Source organism: Kryptolebias marmoratus, linkage group LG11, assembly GCF_001649575.2.
Source record: "Kryptolebias marmoratus isolate JLee-2015 linkage group LG11, ASM164957v2, whole genome shotgun sequence".
Taxonomy (NCBI): domain Eukaryota; kingdom Metazoa; phylum Chordata; class Actinopteri; order Cyprinodontiformes; family Rivulidae; genus Kryptolebias; species Kryptolebias marmoratus.
Window position 1 is genome coordinate 5467908 of NC_051440.1, and position 19345 is coordinate 5487252.

Consider the following 19345-nt stretch of genomic DNA (forward strand, 5'->3'; position numbering starts at 1 on the left):
AATCAGTTAACTGGTTCATGAGATGAATCGCTAACAAACGAGGTTAATTTCTACAGTCAGAGGTAAACTTTTAAGCAAAGATCTTGCACCATGTGTTTGTGCTTGGAGTATGTATTGTGTCTGACTTTCAGGTACTGGGCTCGGTGTCTTGTAAAGCTCAGTTGGAGCCATTTTTGTGCTTTTAAAGTCACTTGGCTGTGGATCTGGAAACAAACGAGACTTCCCGTATGCTTAATCTGTTGGTAAGATGTCTCAGTTTTGTTTGACTTTTGCAAGAAAAGTTAAGACATAGTAATGTGTGATCAATTTACTTTCTGATTTTGCTTTCAGGTGTAATTTAGGAGTACATTGTTAAGGTTTTGGAACAATTCTCATGGACTGAAAGATGCTGTCAGAGCTGAAGGTTGTTGGGAGGTCATGAACAATGTGACTTTGTATTTCCTTCAGTAGTAAGAACCACGTGGAAGCTGACTAAGTCACCACCTCTAATATTCCTGTAATCAGCTCTGACGCAACGAGGAAGTTGCTGCAGGTTTTATGGTATGAATGACTTTTATTAACCTTGTGGGTTTAATGCAGACAAAAAGAAAAAAAAAAACGTGCTTCTCTGTCCTGGTCTGTGTCAAATGTGCAGAAAGGAGGCTGCAGTGTGTCTGGAGGCTGTGGTCTGGCTCGGTGGGATGTGAAACCTTTAATTCTGCAGCCGTGTTATCGGATGTCCTTTAGTATTCTCACCACGCACCTTTAAACTACTGTCAAGTTAGCTGAAATAAGTTCAGTGACTTCCTGTCCATTTCACCCGTTATCTGTTTTTTTCACACAATGCGGCAGTGAAAATGTGAGACTTAAAATACATGTTTTAATCTAATTAAGGAGAAAACTCTTTAAATGTTTGTTACCATTTATAGATAGCATGTGCAGAGTATTTTAATCTTACCCTATTTTCTGTAATTATTAATTTAGAGAATGTTGGTTATTATGTGTAACATATGTTTTTGCTTTTAAATCGTTCAATAATTTAATCATGCTGAGCTGAAGGCTTGTCTTAAGTAGAAAATTAGGTTTACCTGCTTACCTTCTTTCACCTCAAGGTGCTGGATTTATGTTTTAAATATCAGTTTCTGTTATTGTATTCATTCATTTTGTTCAAGATGATTAAATTTGTTTTCATAAATAATGATAAAAGGGTCATATGGTGTTTTCTTAAGTAAAATTGTGATTAACTGTTTGTTGTGTCTAAGACAATCTGATCTCATATTCAAAATAAAATACTGGGTGTAAACATTGGCCTAAATATGTAGTTTTGCCATTATTGTAAAAAAGCAAGATATTTGCACATTAAACTGAAGTACGTCCCTGTCTTAAAAAACAAAACAAAAACTGGTGCTTTTATTTTGAAACGAGAGCTGAGCTTCCGGTCTCGTCCTCCGTCCACCTTGACTAACCTCCTCCGTCAACGGTTCTCCTTATAATTCCATCAGAGGCGCTTCACCACCCTCACTCCCATCTTCCTGTCCATTTCTACCTCTGTGCCACCGTGGAAGTAACACCTTTTTTTTTACTACTATTTTAAACACAACAACAAAGGGCAGACAAACATGGCTAGCAGCTTCTCCAGAATCCTTTCCTCCAAGCGGAACGTCGGCATCTTGTCGCTGGTAGGAGGGTCCGTAGCTGCTGGCTTTCTGCTCCACCGGGAGCACGCCAGCGCCGGGGAGCCTCTGCGCCGGCGGTATCCCGCCAGGTAACGGTATCCTCCGGCTCGTCGGTCCGCTACACGACTTTCTGAAACAAATTATTCAATTGCCTTAGTTGACGTGGAATATTTTGACGTTATTTTATTGAAATAAAAACGGCACATTGTCTCCATAACTTTAAAAAAATTAATACGGTCTCAAGTGCAGTTTAAGCTAATAAAGGACAGCGTGTAACATAAAGAACCGCTTTCTTGGCTTTAAAAAAAGAAAGAGTCCCGGAAGTCATTTTAACCGACCTGTTATTGAGTAATGAACAGCCTATAATAAATATAATATATAATATAATGTATGTATAATATAATAAAGTTATTTACACGACGCTGGTATTAATATTAGCTAATCAGCATTTATGGGATTACTGGACCTGTTGGGTACAGGCCTAAGAAGGGCCCTGCTTGTACCTCAGTTATATTATATTATATTATATTATATTATATTATATTATATTATATTATATTATATTATATTATATTATATATAGCAACTAATATGGCGTTTTAAAAGCTATGCAGAGTGACTTTACACATCAACATGTCACAGGCAGGTCTGAGAACAGCTAAATGACTTTACAACACTTCATAAAGACAGGCCTTTTTCTTTCTACGGAAGTGGTGAGGAGGAGGAGTAGCACTGGAGTATTTCAGTTCTTCCACCACATTTACGGTTCAGCACATGAAGTGGTTGCCTGTACAATGCACAAATCTAACATACCTGTGATAATATAAAACCCTTTATTAAAGGAAAAGTCACTTGCTACGGCTCTTATTTTGTTTGCACTGTGCAGGTGGAAGACATAACGGAATGAGCGAAGAGCTTACTGATCAAAACGTGGACGTAAACGGGATATCCTGGATATCTACACCTGCACATTAATGCTGCATGCTGTGGTTAAAAGTTCATGAGAGGCTGAGGGGGGATGTGTACGTGCCCAGTGACACACTTGCATTGCACCATAAAACAGCTTTACTGTATGCAGATTAGTAAAACAGTATCTGCTGCTTTGTAATTAGACCCTGCAGGCTTATAACAATCCCTCACCGATCACACAAAAAGGATGTGCAAACAGCGTAGACCTGACAAAGGCTTCAAAACAATCAAATCTTCGCTTTGATGTAGTATTTACATCAACCTGATGATCCTTTAGAACGAGTGTGCTCAAGAGTTATGAGTCCTACAAATGTGAAAGGAGACATATAGTGCTGTAGCAAATTAATTGTGATTATAAATGTTAGCACAGATGTCTGTAAACAGGAAGTCAGTGGTCATTTTTTGTTTCCCTTACTCTTAAAATGTTGTAATGTTGCGCCTTTCTAGTTAAGGACTGAAGCCTTTTTTTGTGCCCTCCAGCATTTTTTGTCAACTCTTTATTTGTCTTACCTAACGAAAGCTTTCAAATCAAGACCTCCGGACTGACTTATCTGGTCTCAGCCATCAAGACACACTTGTTTATTGATTAACAGCCAAGGGAAGTAAGTCAAATTCCATGTGCAGACAGTTTAAGCCTATTGACCGACTATAATAGATTTTTATCAGGATTTGCTCAAGATCAGGATCTTTACAGTGCCCTGCAAAAGCATTTACTGCTAGGAATTTTTTTCCTGTTTTGTTGCGTTACAGTTTATAATTTTGGTACCGTTTATGTAATAAACCTATGAAAAATAGTCCAACCTGGTGTAACAAAATCAAAATTCAAAGATCTATAGAAAGTATTTTTCTGCGTGATTACCTTTAGCTTACTGCTTAAGCAACGCAGGAGACTTTTAAATGTTTTGGAGTGAGCTAGCTGAAACCCAGACCGTTGATCTAATTGTGAATCTGTTGAATGATTTAATGGTTGCTCTACACCAGCAGGATGCACCCCGCCTACACGGGATCTGCTGTATAAACTGGGCAAAAGTCCCAGTGGCTAAACGTGACAGATTTATACAGACATACCCTGAAAAACCTGCCTCTATACTTGCCACAAGAGGGGCGCTATAAAATGTCAACTTTGGTTTAGTGCCTAAAGTCACTCTTACATCTTGAAATAAATGTGTTTGGTTTTAATTTGTTTCTTTGTTACACATATTTTGCACCTTCAAAGCTTTAATCACATTGTGTTGATCGAATGATACAAAACCTACTAAAATCACTGTCCTGACAAAATAGGAAAAAGGACAGCGATTGAATGCATTTATTTTGCAAAGCCACTGTGTGCAGATCTGTGTACAATAAGTAACGTTTTGTAACATGGCTAAGGGAAAGAAATATTATATGTGTTAGTCTTCGTGACAAACTGGAAAGGTGCTGCTTTATGTAACTCTATCAGGTCGAACAAAATCATTTTCCATTCTGAGCCTTTAGATAATATATTTTGAACAAAAGCGTCTCTTTGGCACTATCTTTCTACCCTGAAACTCCAAATCCTCTGTTGAAAGACACTCTTGACTTTCCCCTTTTTGATTATGCAGCTTGAGATATTTTACTGTAGTAAAATAAACACGATTGCGTACTGGCCATATAATAGCTTCTCTTTTTGTGTCCTGTGTAGGTTTAAACTGAATAAACTCAGTAGTTAATGTGCGCTGCTTGTTGTGCTGCAGGACGGCATCGTGCCACAGTCCGTCCACAGTAAATGGATTTGTTTGCAATAGGGTGTGGTGTGGTTGAAGGCCACAGGCTTAAATATCTGTTACCTCTGTATAAGCTACATGCATGTTCCTAAGTAACGCAAGAGCACAGCGCTAGTGTTATTTTTTGCCAACACTTCTAAAACAAAAAACCTTTCTCAAAAATCAATGCAGACCCCATTTATTCCCATTTCTCCTTTGTGCAGTGCGGAGTACCCTGACCTGCGCAAACACAACAACTGCATGGCCAGTAACCTGACGCCTGCCATCTACTCCAAGCTGTGCGATAAGGTCACTCCCAATGGCTACACGTTGGATCAGGCCATCCAGACGGGAGTGGACAACCCCGGGCACCCCTTCATCAAGACCGTCGGCATGGTGGCAGGAGATGAGGAGTCCTATGAGGTCAGACGTCACTGCATCTTCTCAAACATGCAAAACCGCCACTGCTTAGTTTTACCCTGCTCAGATTACATGGCTCAGGTAACAGGTCCCCATGTTGAGCTCCTACTAAAGGTTTTATACAGTTTTTTGTAGGTCTTGTGCTTATTGTTGTCATAAAAAAGAAAGGCAACATAATAAAACATGCTCTGTATCAGCAAGATGGCCCTTTTTAAGCTTCACCAACCTCAGTTAAGCTGGCATGGTTAAAGTGTTTTTGATGTTTTGTGTTTCGATAATATTATTCTAGATCTGAATTATATAATTATAACAGTAGAAAGGATTATGCACATAACAAAATTCACATTATAAAGGATTTGGATATGTCTGGATCTTACATCAACATCTTGCTTTAGTAAGAAATAGTCAGAAGAGTGGCATGGTGTTAACATAACAGCGTGTTATGTTTCTTTTGATTTGTTGGTTTGAAAATGATAAATTTAGAGTCAGAATGCTCAGGACACATCAGGGTTCCTACACAGTCTTGGGTAAAAAAGGGAACATTATGAATAATTTTAGTATCTTGCAGGTCTGGATATGTTTTGGAGGGAAAAATCGGAAGTAGAGTATGGAAAAAGATTTGTTTCCACTCTATTTCTTATTGCATTATCTAAAAGATTCAAGTCAAATTTTCTATAAAAAATAAAAATTGCTCAAACAAGCTGAGTTTTTTTACATTGATTGCATATAAAAAATGGATGTAATCATTGTGATGTTTACTTTTGTTTCATCCATCCCATCAGGCCTTGAGTTTAGCACCATTAAAAGCCAGTTCCACGATATAACCACAAAGATGGAGTCCTCTGTTTAAGCTGCCTCCGACCGTTCATAAATCCCCAACCAAGCTGGCCACATTTTACAATACTGTGACCTTTCGTAAATGAAGTCGGCATCATAGAAGCAATTAAGGCATGGAGAAAGTCAGCAGCGTTAATGCAGAGAGCTGCGCATACAAATCTTGGAGCTAAATCACACCTTTGATTTGTTGTACCATCTTACACCTTCACGCATCAACCATTACACCTCTGTCACTTCCTTGTTTGGGGGTTCAGAGATGTAATAACAGCGAGTTAACTTCAGCACCCCATGGCTCTTCCGTCCTAATGTTAAACTCAACAAGACAAGAAGAAGGCATCTCCTTCCTGGCGTCACAGGTGATAAAAATGGCTGCTCTCTAATGACGAGATTTGTGGTCCAGAGTCCGTCTGTATGTTGGTGTGTCTTTAAACAAGACAGCAACACAGCTGTATAACTGGAGATCATTAACCGTATGCTACTGATACAGTATGCAACTTTTCAGTCATAAAGTGGCCCAGCTCTAAAACATACAAAGGTTTTTCTTTATTATAAAACACACGGTTTTACCAAATGAACACATTTTGTAGAGAAGACAATTAAGCATTGTTCCCTGCTGTCCATCTTTTATGCCCAGTTTGTGTTTTTCTTTTCTTTTTTTTTTTTGATTTTTGAAGCGTACAGCTAACAAAACCACCACTGTGTAAACATTCACAGCAAATTTAAAGATGGTTCTGCAGCTAAAAGTAATCAAAGGGACAAAAATTGGTAGAAAACGTGAGTCTGGAAAAGTTTTGAGTTTCAAAAAGGGAAATGGGTAGAAACCCTGGCATTTGTTGCTTGTTTAAAAAAAAGGCTCCTAAATTTCCATTGAGAGACTTGGAGAAAATGACTCACTCTCAGCGTGTTTAACTTTGTTTATCTAGTTGGCATAAATGAAGTCCGTCAGAGCAAGCTGCTATAAGTTTGGAAAAGCCTAGAAATGACTCTTCCGTGGAGCTGCTCCTGTCATTACAGTTTCTTCCGGTGTTTCTTTGTGCCATTTTAAAAGCTGAATTAAAGTAAACATACTTTCAACTTAAAAGCTTTATTTTTTTATATATATTTTTGCTGTTTGCAGTATTCAACAGTTTAGTCAAGATTAAATTATGGTTTGCTGCACACTGTTGAATATTTTTGGTTTCTGTGTTATTTTGTGCCTGTGTGATGTATGATATGTAAACTATAATCTGTTATTCTGTCTAGTTCAGAGTAAGGAGTTCACTGTCAGAGTTTTAGGAGAGTTTTGAAGTTGGGACACCTCTTCTGGGATGTCAGAGTAGCAAATTATTATGAGGGTCTAAGTACATTTCCTTTTTATTTCTGTACCTAAGGTCAGTGGATATTTCTTCTCTTCAATCTAAAATTAACTTTAGATCAGACGAACCGAAGAATAAATGTTAAGATTTCAGGTTCAGCTCACGACTCAGGAAGTATACATCCTTTCTGAGTATCTGAGGTTTGCAGCACACAGTTTCTTTAAAATGTCATGCAGCATGTTTGTCACTGTTGGTGTGTGCGTGTGTATCTTCACATCAGCAACATAGTAATACTGTGTGTGTGCCACTTTTTTTTTACATACACTGATTTGGCCTACTTAGTCTAGATGTCTTGACAACTTAATTTTCTTTTGAAATGAATGACTTGACATCCAAATTAGGGTTCCTTATTCAAAACTTTAATTAGTTCTGTCAATCTGTACTAAATAAGAAGATGTAAATATAAAGAAACCTTTCCCAGGATCTCATCTTGTGAAAAAGTGTCTGCAGTTATTTTGCTTTAAAGCTCTTAAAAACTACTGAATAAAATTCAAACCAAATGGCTCCTACTGATCATTGGGCAAGACTCTCCACGAAGGCTGTGTTGATATTTTAAAAATACACATCATCGTCTTTGAACTCCTCGCTCTATTTTTCTGTTTTTAGGTATTTGCAGACCTGTTGGATCCTGTCATCAAAGAGAGGCACAACGGCTACGACGCCCGCACAATGAAGCATCCCACTGACCTGGACTCCGGCAAGGTACCACAAGTCTTATACAGCCAGGTGTTTTACTACCATTTAGTAATTCTGGTGTAAGGGGAGGATATATTCGGCTCATTTTCAGTTTCTAAACCAACCACTGAAGTGTTACAAGGTATTATTGTAAAGTAAAGATTGAGTCATGATTCCTGGAAATATTGTCATGAAGAAATAGGGTTGCAAAATTCCGGGAATTTTCAAAGTTGGAAACTTTCCATGGGAATTAACGGGAATTTATGGGAATTTATGGGAATAAAAAAGGAATTTACAAAATTGAAGGTTGGCCCTCAATAGGGAACTTAAATGTAGTTGGGGGAAATATATTGTAGCATAATCTTGGCTAAAACAACCAACCAGATTTAATGGAAGTACACTCCTCAATCACATGCACACAGCACTGCTTACTGCAGGGCTATTAAGGCCACGCCCTTAGCATGCACTGTGCACGGTGCTTATGCTATCATTACAGCCATGTCTGGCCACAAGACTCTTGATAAATGCAAAGTTCTGGGCAGTTTGGCAAAGTTACGAACCAAGCAAGGCCTTTGGGAAGGGGATGGAATATGGCAGTAATGCTATCACATATCTGTATCCACCTGGTAGAAGGGACTTTATGGATCTGAGGCCCTTGCACCTGTAGCCTCCATCATCCTCCAAATCCCACCATCATCAGCTGCCTCTGAGCGCAACTGGTCACTGTTTGGGAACACACACACACAAAGGTTCGCAACAGGCTCACCAATGTGAGGGTGGAAAAACTAGTGGCCAGTCCGGCAAACCTAAGGCTCTTTGAGTCTGACACAGAGCCATCTTCAGCGAGGCTGGACAGTGACACTGTTGAGGAGGTGAACATGGAGGATATTGATCAGGCCCAGGAAGAGGCTATTGCATGAAGGATTTAGGCAAAAATGCAGAACAAGCAGAATGTAGGCTTGGGAGGCTTTTGTTTTTGCATGTTGAATGGGACTTTTTTAGTGGGGGTGGGGGGCATTTTACTTTTTGATTGGGTGGGGGAGTTCATGTTCATGTTTTAGTTGTTCATTAAAATAATTGTTAATTGTTCAATAATTAAAACTAGAGTTTATTTCAAATAAATCTGATGAAATATCATGTTTTTTTAATTGTATTATTTTACATTTTTGCTTATGACAAAACAAAAATATTTACAGTTATTTGTATATGATAGTTTGTTTAAATTACCCCCAATTTCCAGTTAATTTCAATAAATTCCCAATAATTTCCATAATTCCCATTTAAAGTTTCCAGTTTCAAATATTTCCAAAATTCTCCACCTTAACTTCCCATGGAAATTTTCCGGAAATTTACCGGAAATTTTCCGCCCCTTTGCAACCCTATGAAGGAATATGTTGAACCACCAGTATTTGAATTAATGTCCCTCTAAGAAAGCAATAGAAGAATGTAAAAAATCTATTAATTGAAAGAATTGTTTCATTGAACACTTAAATGACCGCGCAATTCCTCGTCAATATTATAGTGATTTGCTCGAGGTTGTCAGAGGTGGTGTGATTCCCTCTGCCAGTCTATGCTATTAGTTTATTAGATAAAATGTATATTTTGAATTATTAGCTCTAGGACAGCAAGGACTGAAGCCCGTTAACTGAAGGGGATTCAAAGAGGCAGTGGGAATTTCATTTTATATTCCCATTCTAATTTTTGTTTATTGGTGACATTTTGATTGAGTCATTTTATAACAGGAGCAAAAAGCAAAAAATCCAGCTGTGGAGATTCTTTTCTTTCCAGGCAGTCTGCTGTGGGATCATTGTTCTGTTGCATGACCTCATTTATCAAGCTTTAGCTGTTGGACAGATGTCCCCATATTTGGCTCTAGGATCCCTTAGTAAACAGAGGAGTTCATGGTTGACTCAGTGATTGCAGGCTCCCAGTCTTCTGGCTGCAAAACAAGCCCAAATTATCACCCCTCCACCACCGTGCTTAACAGTTGATATGAAGTCTTGTGTTTGTGTGGTTTAATTTATTTATTAATTATGATGTTGGTCTGTTTGTTTGTTTTGTTTTGGGTGTGTTTTGCTAACATCCTGTTTGGTTTTCTCCAGATGTGTCACCTCATTTGGACCAATCAAACTCACATCAATGCCCCTCGTTTAAAAAAAAACATTGTTTCAGAGGTATTATAGTTTCACACCAGGGTGACATAAGAGAAAGGACTTTCTAGTGACAGTCCATCAAAAGAAACCAAACTTGACCGTTCATGCTGTCATAAACTTGAACATTTATCATGCTGAGTTCCTTGGAGCCGAACATGAATCTCTTGGGTGTGTTGTCATTTCTTTGAGTATTCCATGATTTGACCTCAGCATGTGCTTGCTGGGAAAAAACACTCCTGGGAAGATTGGCTACTGTCTTAATTGTTTTCCACTTGTGACTAATATTTCTCTCTGCAGGATGATGGACTCCATATAGTTTGGAAATTGTCTTGTAACCCTTTTCAGATTGATAGGCAGCAACAGTTTCTTCTCTGAGGTTATTACTGATGTCTTGGCATCGTGTGAACACATATTTAAATGTTCCAAACCAGCAAATAGCTAAAACTTTCCCTCCGGCAGCTATTTATCCTTTTAATCCCAGTGAAAACTATAAACGAGGTTTTAGTTTCTTTTTATCATAACGCAGACTTTTCCAAACAAATCTTTTTAAATCTGAGGGCAGAACTTTGACTGAAAAATAGAGTCATGCTTTCAGATTGGAAGTCTGAGGGAAAAATATGATCCCGTACATGTGATGTCATTTATCTTTGGGGTGGATATTTCTCAGCTGCCAGATAATTTCACACGTGATGTGTTTCTCTGCCATTTTTTGCTTCAGATTCATTCAGGCCAGTTCGATGAGCGTTACGTGCTGTCGTCCAGGGTGAGGACAGGCCGCAGCATCCGAGGGCTGAGCTTGCCCCCTGCCTGCACCCGGGCAGAGCGCAGGGAAGTGGAAAGAGTGGTGGTGGATGCCCTCGCTGGCCTGAAGGGCGACCTGACTGGGAGATACTACAGTCTCACCCAAATGACCGACAAGGAGCAGCAACAGCTCATTGATGTGAGTGCTGCACAAATGCTGCTGTATACTGAAAGAAACCATTTCCTTTGTTGCGCCAAAGACTTGCTTGAACCTTTTTGACTAAAGGACTTGTTTGATACTAATTATTTTTTATACAGTAATTACCTACATTAAATAATCTCAAATTGCAACCATTTTTCATGGTTTGTTTTAAAGTAAAAGAAATAATCAGTTGCTGTTTTGAAATTCCTCATACATTTCTCAAGTTTTCAGTACATTATGCTTGTTCTGAAAACTTTGAACACTCTTGGGTTTGTAAAATAGACTTAAGACTTATCTGGATGTGAGTACAAACAGCCTACAAGACAATATACACAATGAGTTCTTGTTGGTGCCACAGTCCAAAATTACCAAAATATAAAATTATTTGAAATTTGCCCCTCGCTCTTGTCATCTTGTATTATGCACCTCACATATAGAAATTTAGAAAGAATGTTTGATCAAATCATAAAATGTAAAGTACTTAGAATTAACAGATAGGTTTGTCTGTGTATCTGTAAGTTATTTTACATTTATACCTTGTTGTCAGATCTTGATCACATCCGATCTACCTAACAAATACCATCCAACTGTCTGGTTCACGTTGTGTGTAAAACACCTCTTCTTTATATTTATCAGGACCACTTCTTGTTTGACAAGCCCGTGTCCCCCCTCCTGACGTGTGCAGGCATGGCTCGGGACTGGCCAGATGCTCGTGGTATTTGGTAAGCAGACATTAAGATTTTCAGCCCATTAGGTAAATCTTATTTGTAGCGTTATTGATATAAAGTCAGAACTTCTCCTGCAGAGGAATTTTTGGCACACCTACATGGTTTCAGTTCTAAAGCATCCAAAGAAAATTATTATATCTATGTTTTCATAGCAATTTTAGCTATGCAAATAAATAAATCTGTTGTTTGTGCTTCAAGTTTTCCATTGATGGAAACTGGCAAGTTTTTGTAAAATAATTAGGTGTCTGTAATCTTCTGTTTTTCTATCTTCAGTTTCATATTTAGAAGTTCAACATTTTTTCCACACAGATGATCTATAATTTGAAAAAGTAAAAAGTATTTTTCATTATCTTTGAGTCAACACCAGTTGTGTCATTTCTCTGTAGCTGAGCTGTGGTTAACGCACATTCATCAGCTGCACTGTAACGCTCCATCAGCACTGAGTTTCAGCACGTACACAGGAATGACTCAGTTCAGTTTGTCACACAGCCAGAAACAATCACCAGCCTCCATCCTTGTTTCCTCCGTCAGGCATACCAGCCAACCTCTCCACCTCTTAATAATTCACATTTACTTCATCCATCCATCAGCTCTTCTTTCCAGTGTATTGGTTGCTTTTTTTTTTTCCCATCTTACATTTTCTACTCTTCTTGTGTTTTGCTCTTTTTTTCCTCCACTTTGGCTTTTTAATTCATTATCTCCCTTATCTTTCTTCTTTCCTTCTTCTTTTTGTAGGTTAGTGCAGTAATTTCTTTTATACTCCTCTCTTTCTCTCAGTGTCCTCCCTCCATTAAATACCAAACAAAAAGAACGGGGTCAGTGTTGTTCAAAAGTGTTTTGTTTGTTTTTAAATTTGATACGTGTTGTGTGAGAAGATGTCAGGAGATTCGTCATCCAGACGAAGTGTAGCTGCAGTTGGTTTATTGCATGTGGAGAGGCACGTTTAGTAGTTTATTTGTGGGAGTCTGATTTTAACTGTTTCTTTTCTTATGTTAAAGAGTGGAGCAAGTAGAAATTCTGGTTATAGCTTCATTTCATCCAGGATTCAACTTCCTGTGATGCCAGTGTTCATATCTTTAGAGTTTTTAAGACCCATCATTGTTTACAGTCATCCCTTAATTCACATAAATAATATGAATTTAAAATAAACACTTTTGTCATTTTTATGGTAACATTTGAACTTTGTAAACCCTGGTTCTAAGATTTATGCCGAACATATTTTACTTTCTGTTTTTGTTTAATGAGGTTGCTAGTTTATATACTAAGTCATCTGTCAGAATCATGTATCAGATACAAGCCCTGGCATATGTACAAAAACAGGCCAAGTTTGGTAGTGAGAAGAATATTTGCTCTGTGTTTAACCTTAGAGGTTGATGAATCAGAATAAATGCCTTTAAATGTGCCTTACCGTTTTTCTGCACTGGTCCTGAGTAATGTTGAACCCAGATGACCCTCAGAGCTGCTAACAAAATATCTTTTCTTTGCTCAGGCACAACAATGAGAAGACGTTTTTGATTTGGGTCAATGAGGAGGATCACACCAGAGTTATTTCCATGGAGAAGGGAGGCAACATGAAGAGAGTCTTTGAGAGGTTCTGCCGAGGCCTCAAGGAGGTACAGCTGCGTTGTGAATATCTGTCCTTCAAGTTTGTTTAAGATATTGAGGACAAATCTGCTAGATTAAAAAGAGGGCAAAATTTTACTTTAATATTTGCCGTTTGTGTTTACGTCTTTAAACACATGAACATTGACTGGAAGGAGTTACAGTCAGACAACTCGATGCACAAGATTTAATAAAAAAAAGTGGATCTTGTGATGACTGTAAGGTTACTGGATTTAGATGGCTTTATAGATTCAATAAAACCAAAGACATGAGGGCACTAATACCAAATAAAAGCAAAGCCGCTGCTTAGTCTAGACTTCCTCCTTCTTCATAATTAAAGCCTGTTGCAGAACAAATAGTCCAAACACGGTCATGTGAGCAGAAATTCTTTGTTCAAGCCATCCAAGTTCCCCACCAGGAAAAGAGCAAAGGACAAGCAAAGCAACATCTGGACTGTTGCACAACTAGGAACTAACATCCCTCCTACGTGTGTTTTGATTTGTTTTGTGATTCACTCCCTCTGGAGTATATTTCACAGACGTGTGTTTATATGAAGTGCTGTTCCCTGCTCACTGTAAGTGATTGCCTGCCTCTCAGGTGGAGCGTCTGATCCAGGAGAGAGGCTGGGAGTTCATGTGGAACGAGAGGCTTGGTTATATCCTCACCTGCCCCTCCAACCTGGGGACAGGACTCAGGGCTGGAGTCCACGTTAAACTGCCCCTGCTGAGCAAGGTAATAAAAGAAGATGCAACACAGCTTAAAAACAAATAAAAACTACAGTCTCAGTCTTGGTCTTACAATAGTGTCTACAGAAAAGACACAAATCTGACGAGCGGCTGAGTCTGTTTTAAATCTTTATGTTTATTCACTCTCAGAAGCTGTGTCATTTGAACTTTGTATTTCTTCTTTAACATTACAAACATACACACATATATTTCATAGTAATTATTTTATTTGGTATAGTTTCACTGTAGGTCATTAAACAGTTTATAATGTCAAAAAACCTTTAAGAGCTTTTAGGGTTATACTCACCTGCTTGTGAGATTTAGGCTGCATTCACACCTGATAGCCCAGTAGACTCGGATCGATTGGGGACCAAATTTGCAGCATTTGTTCCATTTTCACCGGCTGTAGTTCTCATTCACACAGCACCGAGTCAATTGAGACAAACCCTTTGAGCAACCTGTTCCCCCCCTCGCCTGTGGTGGCGCTGCACCAAAAACTACTGAAGGAAACGCCACAAAAACCTCTGAAGAAGACACAGAGCGCAACTTCCTTGTGATGGAAAAGTTAACAAAAATGGAGTGGCGTTAAATTTTAGCGGTTTTAGGATTTGTGTTTTGTCTGTGGTACATGTGCCAAACAAACATTTTTCAACAATGGGCTCAGCATGAGCGGAAGATGAGGCAGAATGTTGTTTTTCACACAAGGTGGCTTAGACGACTCCATATGAGGCGAGCCATTTCTCCCGCTCATGGAATGTTTGTTTTGGTTATATTTACCCAGAAGACCCTGTGCTGTAGTCCACTTCCTGCCTTTGGAACGGTCTCCGGTCTGCTTGCGTTCACATATGCATTCGAACCGCACCAGAGTTCACTTCAACCGAACCGAGACCGAGGTTTTTAGGCGGACCATAGTTCGCTTTTTTGGTCCCCATCAGAGTTCGAGTGCGCGTTCACACCTCCCCAAACGAACCGAACTTTCTAGGCAAACGAACTTGAGTTCAATTAAAACGGACTAAACAGAGCTGCTGTGAATGCACTCTTAGTTTGTTAGTTCTTGGTGATAAATGTCTGAAAGATAAAACAGCATGTACTGATAGAGTAATTAGTGTTTGACACAGTTCAGAATTACCCCCCCCCCCCCTTTCCCTTGCAGGATCCCCGTTTCAGTAAGATCCTGGAGAACCTGCGTCTGCAGAAACGAGGGACTGGCGGTGTGGACACTGCTGCTGTGGGTGGCATTTTTGACATCTCCAACCTGGACCGCCTGGGACAGTCTGAGGTAGGGAATACGAGAAGGATGTGCACGGAAACGTGAGCTGAATGTAATGATGGGTGTGAGCAGATTTTCTACCTTTCATCAGGAAAGTATATGTCTGTCCGACTTTCACTTGTGTCTCATTTTGGATGTGAATTGAAGCTGTCAAAACTAATCAAGAGTGATGTTTAAATGTTGCAGCCATTTTACTATTGGTCTTTTTAAAATATTTACAGAACAGTATCTTTCAGCATGTTGTCTTGATTGTTTGGTGCGTGTTTTCCAGATATGACAAATGGTTGTAAGTCTGGAATGGTTAACTAACTTTGACTTATGCTGCTTGTATGCAGCTTTATTGTAAGGTTCCAGTTTTTGTCATATAATACCCCAAATTATCTGAAGCATTTATTTTTTGGGAGCAGTTTCTCACGTTTTTTTGTTGTCACACAGTCCAACTCAGTTGCTTCTAAAGCTGTGTCTCTGTCCCAAACAAGAAACCATCTTTGTGTCTTTTCCTGCAGTCGCATCAATATTTACAAATAAAGAAACTTTTTAGTTTTAGTTTTCCTGTTTTGTGTAAAGGCTCAGTAAAATCCGACCTGGTGTGAAGTTTTAAAGAGAAACCAAAGAAATTCTTCTCACCTCTCCCTCCCCTTCAAAGCACATAAAAAAACTCTTATTAGATGATGTTTGAAAATGATTATACTGAAAGCGTGTTTTTGTTTTGTCTCTTTTGGGGTACTGTAGAAACCGGAACTTTTTGTAAATGATGTTTCTTTTAACACAGTACCGTATTTTACGGACTATAAGGTGCTCTTAAAAGCCTTCAATTTTCTCAGAAAACAACAGTGTTCCTTATAATCCAGAGCGCCTTATATATGTAAGAAGTCATAATGTTTTAGTACGGCTTTGGTAAACTACAAAGCCGCACCGCTTGCAGCATTAAGGCTCAGTTATAGTCGAGCAGAGCGGACCTGAGCGTTTATACTTGACGCTTACGTCGGTGCAGTATTCTCTGAAAAGACGGGGCTGTTTTATTTTGCTTTATGCGCCTTATAGTCCGGTGCGCTTTATATATGACAAAATTTCAAAAATGGACCATTCATTGACAGTGTGTCTTATAATCCAGAGCGTCCTGTAGTGTGGAAAATACAGTAATTCCTGAAATTGAGGTCAGGATTTCAATGTGGGTCATTAAACACCAACTGAAAGATCTTGAAATAATCTTCAGGAATGAATCAGATTAAATTTTCCCATTACTATAGACTATAGCCCATAACTGGATAAAAACTGTGTAATTCTTGTGGTTGTTTATTCATTCACTTTGGTCTGATTACATTGGCCTATTATCAAAGTTTGTATCCTTTAACCAGCAGTAATTTGGCCTCTGCAAGTATTTGTTGCTATGATCTGATCTGAAATTGAAAAGTTTGGAAAACACTCATTTTTGTGTGCTTCTACGCTCTTGAACTCATTTGTTACTGGATTGAATTTCTGCTGCGTAATATTCAGGAACGTGTGCTTCATTTATGAGTTGTGAAAAGAGAGGGCGTACATGTAGTCTGTCCTTGTTATGTCCTTGATCAGGACACTGAAAACGTGTGTGACAGAGTGAAATAGCACAATGGAGCCGTTTTCTGTTGTCACGGGTTTTTGTTTTTGCACACATTGTTTACATGCAGGGCAGAGATGACTCTTAGTTGTGTCTGGATCGAGTTCAGCGAACAGGGCAACTTTCAGTAGGACACAAATTGAAAACATCGGATGCAGTTTTCTTCCTGTTATGTAACATTGTGTGACTCTATATGTTTGAGTGGGCCGCTCAGTGCGACTGGATCGTTCATCACTCAGGGGAGCAGTCCCAGGGCGGGGCGGTAAAATGAGGAATTAGGATGGGGAGATAAAGGAACAGAAAGACTAAATGAAAAGGCAGAAGCAGCTTAAAACAGTTTTTCTTTTACCCAGTCGGAGCAAATAACCTATAAGGGGTTTTTGCATTAAAACTAATATAAAAATGCTATAAAAAAACAGGAGGCTTGTATTTTTTTCTGGTTACATTTGAGCCTAGTGTGTACAAACCTCAGCATGTTGGTCCACCTCCATGAGTTTGTGTTTAAGAGTCGCACCATAAGTTTCTAAAACTTTAGAATGATACAATACATAAAAAGGATCTGTTTTTATTTGGTAATCTCTGTAAATCTATATTTTGGTAGTGAAGGAATGGTTCAGGGTTGCTGATTTCCTCTTATCTACTGTCTCTGACTGAAGCCCTGACTTCTGCCTTAAATGTCGTGTGCTGAGAATTTCTTCACGTGTAAAAAAAAAAATGTCTCTGCTTTAAACACTAATTTAAATGTCCTTACATCTCACTAATCCTTTTTTTCTTTTCTTTGTTTCCAAAAAAGATTAAAGCTATAAATGTGATGTGCCCCTCTCTCAGGTCCAGCTGGTGCAGACAGTGGTTGATGGTGTCAACTACCTGATTGAGTGTGAGAAGAAACTGGAGAGAGGCCAGGACATCAAGGTGCCCCCGCCCATCAAGCAGATCAAGTAGACACTGATCCCTCATCTCTGCACACAGACCTCCGGGCATGCACACATGCACAAACACTCTGCTCGGTGCTCATAGATGTTACAAATATCTATGTCATTGCCTCATTTATCTCTATTACTGTCCTATCTAATCACCCCTCCATGCCCCTCTATATACTCTATAATTTAATCAATACATGTTATATGTAACTAAACAAAGTTAGAGTTCCAGAACTTGGCTGCATTTAGCCTAAAAGCAGACTATTAAACTATGCTCTAAGATCAGGCTCTTACTCTAAAATGGCAGCAGTGATTTATAAGACTGCGGAAATTGTGGGGGGTGTCATAATGGGCCGAAGATCTCAATCTCTGCATGGCCCAAAATGATCTCTGGCTTTGCTCCCAAACCACTCCTCGACCCTCTACACCCAGTCCCTTCCTGCTGCATGTCCCGCACTTAGCCTGTCTCTGTCCCTCACTCCTGCGTGGTGGCTGCCTGTTGTCTGGTGCTTGTGTAGTTCATCCTGCTGTGCTATGCTCTCCGTTGTGGATTGTGTGTACATACGGTAGTTTATTTTCAGAGATTTGAATAGATTTGAATGTAGATGTTCTGACTGGATTGTTAAAAGACTCGTGTTCATGACGTCAAACTGTTCCGACGCACTGGCCCGGTTGGGCTCTGTACTGTAAGCTCCTGAAGCAATATCATTTGAGCTGCAACAGAATGTCTCTATGTAACATCTTTTATTAAAGAAACCATCTATTTAACAGAACCACCTCCTCTGTCTGATTCTTATTTGTCAGTAAAGTGTTGTTCTTTGAGCTTTTCAGTGAGCTATATTAAAATCTTTGATCTCAGAGGAATTTTTGTCCTTAGGAAATAAGCTTTAGGTAACCATGGTAACTAAGCTTTCAGGTCATGATTGCGCCATACGACGAATCTTTAATCAGAGCCATAATGAAAAATGTGTTATTTAACTTTTGGAGTCAATTTAATTCAAGATGGTTGCCACAGCTCAACCTCAGCCAGCACAAAACTGGCTATGACTCAGACAGTTTTAGAGATATTGAGCTAAAATTTGATGTGGTAGTAGCTGAGCATCATTACCAACACATACTGTACTTCAAGTGCTAACAGATCATGTCGTATCGCATGAGACCGCGCATAACTTCATTTACAAGGTTTGTCCAAAATGGCTTTAAGTCTGTCTTTTCTCATTGTTGGATTATCTTAGTCTAAAGCTCTGGGACAAAAGGTGGTGGGCAATATACATCAAGGAATTCCAACTTATTGACAAAAAATAAGCTAACCTTTTCCTTCAAGTTCTTTAATGATCGTTCATATTGTGTGGCGTGGACACTCAGTACATTCAGCGAGAGCGTGACTGTGAGCCTTTGATTTAAAAGTGTGAGGACGTCAGTGTTGTCTCTGCTGTGCTGGATGTCTAACGAGTGCCTTGTCCTGTTGTGAATGAATGGTTATTGTTTTTGTTTTTTTCCTGTTGTGATGAAACAGCCAACAGATTTCCCAACATCTCGTTCTGGCAGCTGACGGGACAACAAGGCGTTCACTGTTTAGGGGAGACAGCTGAGATGTCAAGTGTAGGTGTTGTGAGGCACGAGGAGACTGTTTTTCTCACTTTTTAAGGTGTTGGGAGGAAGGTTCTGATGTTCTAAATACACTCAGATTTCCTCCTCCTCCTCCCTCACTCTAAGTCCCCCAGTAGTCAGAGCATGTCAGAAGCAAAATACTATGGATGTCTCCTCCTTTC

At 39.1% G+C, this 19345-nt stretch overlaps 1 protein-coding gene across 1 annotated transcript; it reads left to right on the forward strand.

Annotated features, from left to right (window-relative positions):
* The first annotated feature begins 1438 nt into the window (after positions 1-1438).
* Positions 1439-18350, forward strand: LOC108245741 (creatine kinase U-type, mitochondrial). The gene is made up of 9 exons (XM_017432898.3): positions 1439-1744; positions 4573-4771; positions 7567-7662; positions 10507-10728; positions 11368-11453; positions 12949-13072; positions 13659-13793; positions 14940-15065; positions 17482-18350. The coding sequence occupies exons 1-9, from the start codon at positions 1599-1601 to the stop codon at positions 17593-17595; spliced, it is 1248 nt and encodes a 415-aa protein (XP_017288387.1). The 5' UTR covers positions 1439-1598; the 3' UTR covers positions 17596-18350.
* The last annotated feature ends 995 nt before the right edge of the window (positions 18351-19345 follow it).

What these genes read in the sequence shown, in the direction of transcription:
- LOC108245741 (XM_017432898.3), top strand. Translation starts at nt 1,599, where the DNA reads ATGGCTAGCAGCTTCTCCAGAATCCTTTCCTCCAAGCGGAACGTCGGC. An exon ending in CCAGATGCTCGTGGTATTTG is followed by an intron (nt 11,454 to 12,948) that starts GTAAGCAGACAT and finishes TTCTTTGCTCAG; the next exon opens with GCACAACAATGAGAAGACGT. An exon ending in TCTGCCGAGGCCTCAAGGAG is followed by an intron (nt 13,073 to 13,658) that starts GTACAGCTGCGT and finishes CCTGCCTCTCAG; the next exon opens with GTGGAGCGTCTGATCCAGGA.